Below are 7,361 nucleotides of genomic sequence, written 5' to 3'. Positions count from 1 at the left end.
ATAAATAATAATAATATATGTGAATGTGACTATATTTGAATAATGGGCTCCAACATTAATCATTGATTGGGTCGCATCATATCATATCGATCACCACAAAACAGAGTGAAGTAGTTTATTCTTTCTTTCTTTCTTTTCTAACTTTGACGCCTTATAAATTTGACAAATTCATCATTCCAAAACTTTCTTTCTTTCTTTTATGATTACATTTACAAACGTATCAATATTTTTGTTAGGGATTTATTAATTTTTACACTTTAAAATATATATATTTTTTTTTATTTTTATAGAAATTTACATGAAATTCACATAATAAATAATAGAAAAATTTAAATCACAAATAAAATTTACATATAAACTACTAAAACAACTACCAGAGAAATTCAAACGGTAATTTTTTTAAAAAAAAAAATTTGATATATAAAGTAATTTCTTTATTTTTTAGAGTTAATTTCACAAATGCACAAAAATAATAAAAAAAACAACAAAAATACAGTTTTACGGAATTTTAAACATTTTTACGATTTTATTGATTTTATTTACATAAAATACGGTCTTTTTATGTTGAAATTTTGTTCATTTGTTGTTAATTTTTTGTTATATGTATGTTATTTTTTGTTATTTTTTTATTGTTATTTTCATGTTACTTTTATGTTATTTTCTTGTTGATTTTATGTTATTTTCGTTTTATTTTTTAGAAAACTGTAAAAATGTAAAAAAACATTCTTTAAACGTAAAAATGTAAATATTTTACAAAAAATGGTACCTTATGTAATTATTCTTATTTTTTATTGGTTATTATAATTTCAAAGAGTTAGTTGCCGTTAAATTTCTAATATTTTGCAAAACAAATGTTATGCCCAGTAACATTTTTTCACTCTAAAGTAGCTAGATGCCGTAATGCATTTCGAAAAGGAGAAAACAAAAACAAAAGCAAAAGCAAAAACGAAAATAGCAGATGCCATTTCTATTTCGTCTTGAAAAGAATAAGTTGAACAGTAGAATTTGGGCCCATAACGAGTTTGATTGAAAAGACCCCTATCTTTTGGGCCTCTAGGCCCATTTGTGGTAATGTTGAATAAAGGGAATTGGAGGAATGTAGGACCATATTGGAAAAACAAATGGGAAATTTGAAAAACTATACGTTAAAAATCTTAATATTTTATTCTTAAACCAATACATTTCAAATTAAAAAATATATAACACTTTTATAAAAAACCCAAAAATAACCCTCACATAACTCAACCCTATTTTTCCCAACCCGCACATGCATCGGACCCCCCCCCAATCGAACCTGTCGGACCCCCCATCGGACCGGTCGGATCCCCCCCATCGGACTCGTCGGACCCGTCAGACCCCTAGCTTGCAAGCATCGGACCCCCCACCCCCCGGGTCCCCATCGGATCTTCGTCTTCCCCAACCCATTCACATGTAGCATCAGACCTGGATCGGTCTGAATCGGACTGCATCGGACCCGGTGGTTCGGTCGAGATGGGTTCGTGGTGGAGGAGGTGGCCGATCGCGCGTGGGTTTTCGTTTTGGTCAGTTTTTCGTGGTGGTCACAACATCGAGCGGTGCGGTGGAGGAGGTGGATCGGCGTGGGTGTGGTGCTTTCATGGTCGGCAGAGAGAGAGATTTTGAGATTGAGAGGGAAGGAGAGAGAAATGGTTAGAAATTATGAGGAGGGTATTTTAGGAGTTTTTGTAAAAGTGTCATGGTATTAAAATTATCCTTATTATTAGTTCCCCCCCCCACCCCCCACCCCCCACCCACACAATTTTCCCTTATAAAATGCATAAAAATTCAAATTTCCCAAACAAATTTGGAATGAAAGAAATTAGAGATGAAGAACGGACAGATTTACCAAGTTTTGTACAAAAAAAAAGTAATAGATAACTACTTGTGTACGGACCGAGTTGGCTGTGTTTGCGAGAAAATTACATTGTATACCCACTTTACTCAATTTGTTTCAATTTTGACCTCTATTTTCATATTTTTTTAGATATACCCACTTTATGGATGATGTCCCTATTAGACCTCTTAGGTTATGTAAATTATATGCTAAACTTAAGTAGAGAGTGATGGTATATTAGGCAATCCACTTAAAAAAGTGGGTAAAAAAATAATATGAGGGTATTTTTTATTAATAGATTCAAAAAAGAGATATTTTTAAACTTATCCATGTGTTTGTGGGTATCAGGTTAAGTGCGGGCGAATTGGCAAGTTGACCCGACTATTTTTTTTTTTAAAAAAAAAAGAACTTTTTTATTTTTACACTTCAAAATAATTTTTTTTTTGCATTTTTACGAAATTTTACATAGGAACTCATATTGCAACTAACGATGCAACCTAAATTGTAACAAAAAATCGTATAGAAACCCCTATTGCAACTAGCGCTGCAACCACTTTAGAAACACAAACCGTAAATTAAAAAAAATAGTATATGAAGTAACACCTAATTATATATGAACATACCTAATTATATATTAACGCATAACTAAACCCTAAAGACAGCTAATTATATATAAGTATATAACTAAATCATTAAATTCAATGAAATACATATTTAAACTTTCAATGTAAAATCATGTATAGTATATGAAAGCGTTTCAAGACTGACTTCTAGAGTAAATAACTTTTCAAGAATGATATTAGAAACATTTTCATTTAAAGGAACTATTAGATACAAACTTATTATACACCAATCTAGACTACATGTTACGTGTAACTAAGCTTTGAATCATTTTTTGAAAATTTAGTCATTAAACTTAATTTTTTATTAAATTTTGACATTTTTTAATATTCTCTCAAGGGTTATATCTGCTAGTTAATGACAAATTCAAGGATTATAGTACAGCTTTGTGACCAATTCAAAGATTAATGATAGTTTTTAAGGCATTGTTATGAATTTAATTATACGAAGTTAATTGTTATTATTTACAATTATTTATAAAATTCAGAACTTAATTAAGACAAAAATAATTGAAAAACTAATTTATAAAATCAAACTAAATTCAAGAAGCTCCTGTAATCAAACTAAATTTATAAAATCATTTTATTAAATTTTGAAAGCGATATGTTTATAATTTCAGGGCAAATTTCATCTTGAAAATCAATTGAGACTTTTTGCTAGCTTCAAGAACATCTTTAATTATATTATACTTTTATATATGAATGGAGCAACCTAACTTAATTAATTACTTGTTGACAAGACAATAAAAAATATGAGACGTGGTATCTAATCGTGACAGAAACAACTGTTTTCATTATGATAATGATATCTGAATTAGGACATATTAATATTAATGTCATCATTACATTAATAGAGGGTTAAATAGAAAACAAAGAGAAAAAAACAACAATTTTATTTTTCTTTAAAAAGAGCAAAATAAAGTAATTTAAGTGTCCCAAAAAAGCTTCTTTAATTTTCTTTTTCTTGTATCTTTTGAACTTGCCTTTTTCTTACTATAGTATATAGTATATACAATTCATATGTTTGAACTTAGCAATATCATACCACATTGCTTTAAAAAAAACACCAAATAAATAATTAGTGAAAATATATATTTTGTAATGAATATACTTCCAACACCTTGTGGTTTAGCTTGGACAATGTCCGATCAAAAAAGTTAATTAGCAATTTGTATAACATTAGTTTGCAAAATACCTCAGTACTTTAAAATAAGAAGATGTAATAGTAGTGACAAAACTCTAAATAGTTCATTTTGTAATACTAAACTCCCTATGTAAAATATTTAGTCAAATTCATAGCATTATACTCTTTGCAATTATATTTGTATTGATTTATCTTAATTTTAATTTTAAGAATGGGAATTATACTCCTTTAACAAATTAGAAAATATAGATTTATTTCTGTTAAGTTTAATAATTTTTAACTATATCTTAATTAATTTGTGTTATAATTATATACTAAAAATTATAATTGTGATCATAGACATAATTTAGTGGTTTGACACACTTATTTTTACAAAATGAGGTCCCAAGTTTGAATTCACCTTCCAATGTTAAAAAAAAAAATTATCTCAAATTTATTAAATATATATATCTTGACTAATATGATATACAAGTGTCATTTTAGTCAAATTTAACTCTTGACTTAACCTCAAGAGTAAATTGCAACAAATTTTCAAAAATATGAAATTTTACCACCAAATATTTTATATAGAGAGTTAAGTGTTTAAAATTAAACTACATAATAAATTTCACCGCCATTATCCCAAATAAGAATAATATTTAGGTAACATGAGATAAAATTTAATGATTTTTTTATCAATTTTTTTTTATAAAATTTAAATTTTATTTCATTCCATTCTTATTTATATTGTCATTATCATTCATATTATTATGTTTTCATTCCTCCTAATCAAACGCCATCTTAGTTTACAAAATTACTTAATAAATGAAAATAAGAATAACATTTAGTTTACAAGATTCCTTAATACTTCAAAATAACATTTTTAACTTTTGACAAATGTTCAGTATATAAAAGAGTTGAGAAATGGTGGAAGAGCTAAAAACTTAGTACATATTATAACTAAAAAATTATTTTTTATTTTAAAAAACAAAAAGTTATTTTTTAAAAATAGTTAAGCATGTTTGACGTTATTATTTGAGAACAGATTTCAAAAAATAAGAATTTTGAGAACAAAATATTGTTTTTTATTTTAAAAAATAATTCACTTTTTGTCAATTTTTTTTTTCATTTTATCTCACATCATTATATTTATTATTTTTATTTTTTCTCTCATCACTTTCTCTTTCCTCATTGTCTCTCTCATCAAGGTCCAGGGTCCGGGGCCCGTGTCTGAGTTTGTGTCCAAGTATGGGTCTGAGGCCGGCTCCAGGGTCTATATCTAAAATCTAGTTGGGTCTAATTCATATTGATATCTCAAAGTATTAAAATATTTTTTAAAGATTGAAAAAATAATAAAAATTATTTTAAAAAACATTAATCAAATCAAACACGACTTGTATATTAAAAACTTCAAAAATTATTTTTTATTTTTATAGAAAACAATACCAAATATATTCTTAATTTTACGGAGAAAGAAATATTATCATCTGGATTGAAACAAGAAATTACTAAGTTATGTCTAAAAATACAAAAATAAATTTATAATTGTTTTACATCTCCTAAAATACTACATTTGAGTATTTCTTCAAAAGAAATAATAAATAATTCCAAACAAAAGAAAATAAAATTTTAAGATTCAACCATATAAAATTTTGTTTTCTAAAATAAAATCATATAAGGTTTTGCAAAACTTGTAATAGTTATGAAATTGAAAGAACTATTCCAAGTAATTTTATTTGTTTTCTCTTTCTTTGTGTATTGGCTTTCTGAAGAGGAGTTTTAGTTTTTTAAGTTGAATAATGTTTCTCAGCAACCAAACAACAGATTATTTTAAAACAAAACATTTATCCAAACAAGTCAAACTGTAAATTTGCTGGCATTGTACGAAACTGTACCTTGAAAAGTTCTAAAACTCCATAAAATTGCCTTGTCTTTGAAGAAAGAATATTTTACTAGTTTTAACGAGTCAGCAAAAGCTCAATAATCCATTCACAGACAGGAATAAACTTTCTGTTATAATCCACCTCTCCTTAAACCACCACCTTTTTTTTTTCTTTTAATTTAAAGAACAAAAAATATTACAAACAGAAATTTCAAATTCAAAAAAAAAAAAAAAAGAGACCCTAATTCAATCAGATACATAAGTTTTTTTTTCTACATTTTTGACACCAAATCTATAGTAATCTAAATTTAATAAAATAATACAGTAACAATATTACCACCATATTACCAATTAATCCAAAATCAAAACCACAAAAGAAGACACAGCAAAATGTCAATCAAAGGTAGGTTGGTTCCATCCCATTAATACTTTTTTTTTTTTGAAAATGAAATTAATAAAATTCGAAATTTAGTTTCAATTTCAATCTCAATCTCCTCCATGATTTTTTTTTTGAGATATTATTATCCCAAACAAAAGTAGTGGGTGGGTGGGTGTGTGGGGAATGGGTTGGGAGAATCATATCAATCAAAGCAGGTATATAACATAAGATGTTGATGTGTTTGGTTACGATGATAACTCTGGTTTGGTTCGGGATTATTCGCTCTGATTTCTCTGTTTGGTTTTAGCTTTATTACGATCATCATCATCAATTAATCAACTAAGAGCATTGTCGAACCGAACAAGCAACCACCTGAGCCCACTGCCTTAGCCTTGTTTTCACTGTTTGGGGCGTATCATCTTATTTTCCCAACAACCAAACACAAACCAAAATAAAAATAAAAAAACTAAATAAACAATTAAAACTAATAATCAATAGAGATAGAATTGGGGAAAATACCAGGTCCAAACATGGTGTGAGGACTTCCAGAAGGAGACGGAGTTTCGCAATCCGAAGCTGTTGATGACGTAGACGCTGTTAACGTCATCGGAGGAAGCGGCGGAGGCGGCGGCGGCGGTGGAGGAGGAGGAGGAGGAGGGAGAGTAAACGGTTTGGAGAGAGAATCGTAGTAGTGTTTGTTGACGGCGTAATAGAGACCAAGAGCTGGTAAAGTATCGGAGAGTCGTTGATGATCGGCCTCAGGAGAGTCGAATCCGAATCCGAGTTCGATACAGGCTTTGAGCTCGTCAACGTCTTCGTCAGTAACGCTCTTGCTCCTCTGCTTCTTCCTATTGTTGCTCTTCTTTCTCCTCAGCCAAGCTTCGTCTCTGTAAGCGTCCGGAGACCACGATCGCTGCTTGTGGAGGGAAAGGGGAGGCGGCGCGTGTGGATCGTGCGCGACGGGACGAAAGACCATGTGGAGAGGGAGAGCAGAGTAGGAGGCAGAGGCATGGTCTTGGAGAGGAGGATCTTGGTCGTGAGAATTATCAGACATGGCTGATGATGGCGTAGGCCGGTGGTGGTGGTGATCGGAGAGGCGCGGAGGTCGGAGGACCTCGCGCAGTGGTTGTTGGTTTGCTATGGTTTTTGGGTTTTGATATTTGAAATTAAAAAAAGAAGAGGCATTTTAAATGGGGTGTTAAGGGGGGGGGAGAGAGAGAATATTAAGGGCAAGTGGAGGTGGACCCCTTTCACAGACTTTGTTTTGGTTGGTCCACGTCATTATGATGATCTGTTACTTTTTTTAAAAAAAATAAAAATAGAAATTTCATAATTAAGATTAAATACTATTTTGAAATTTGTATTTTTTTTTATAAAAATTACCGTTTAGATTTTTTATTTTATTTAATAATAAATGTGCTTGTGTGTTTTCTTAAAATGATACAAAATAATACTATGTGCTTAATTTTCGTTAATTTGTTTTTTTTAATATAATTAACTTAATA

General features: G+C 29.6%; 1 protein-coding gene across 1 annotated transcript; it reads right to left on the bottom strand.

Moving 5' to 3' along the window:
• Positions 1–5,602: 5,602 nt before the first annotated feature.
• LOC115714651 (uncharacterized) lies at positions 5,603–7,043 on the bottom strand. The gene is made up of 2 exons (XM_030643401.2): positions 6,376–7,043; positions 5,603–6,275 (listed from the first exon to the last, which is right to left on the bottom strand). The coding sequence occupies exons 1-2, from the start codon at positions 6,908–6,910 to the stop codon at positions 6,196–6,198; spliced, it is 615 nt and encodes a 204-aa protein (XP_030499261.1). The 5' UTR covers positions 6,911–7,043; the 3' UTR covers positions 5,603–6,195.
• Positions 7,044–7,361: the final 318 nt, after the last annotated feature.

The sequence above is a fragment of the Cannabis sativa genome, chromosome 4 (genome assembly GCF_029168945.1).
Source record: "Cannabis sativa cultivar Pink pepper isolate KNU-18-1 chromosome 4, ASM2916894v1, whole genome shotgun sequence".
Lineage (NCBI taxonomy): Eukaryota > Viridiplantae > Streptophyta > Magnoliopsida > Rosales > Cannabaceae > Cannabis > Cannabis sativa.
The sequence above is the reverse complement of the archived record's forward strand: the minus strand, read 5'-3'. Positions and strand labels throughout refer to the sequence as shown.

Coding starts and splice junctions, on each gene's coding strand:
- LOC115714651 (XM_030643401.2), bottom strand. CDS start 6,910: ATGTCTGATAATTCTCACGACCAAGATCCTCCTCTCCAAGACCATGCC. Junction 6,276..6,375: donor TCACACCATGTTTGGACCTG/GTATTTTCCCCA, acceptor TGGGAAAATAAG/ATGATACGCCCCAAACAGTG.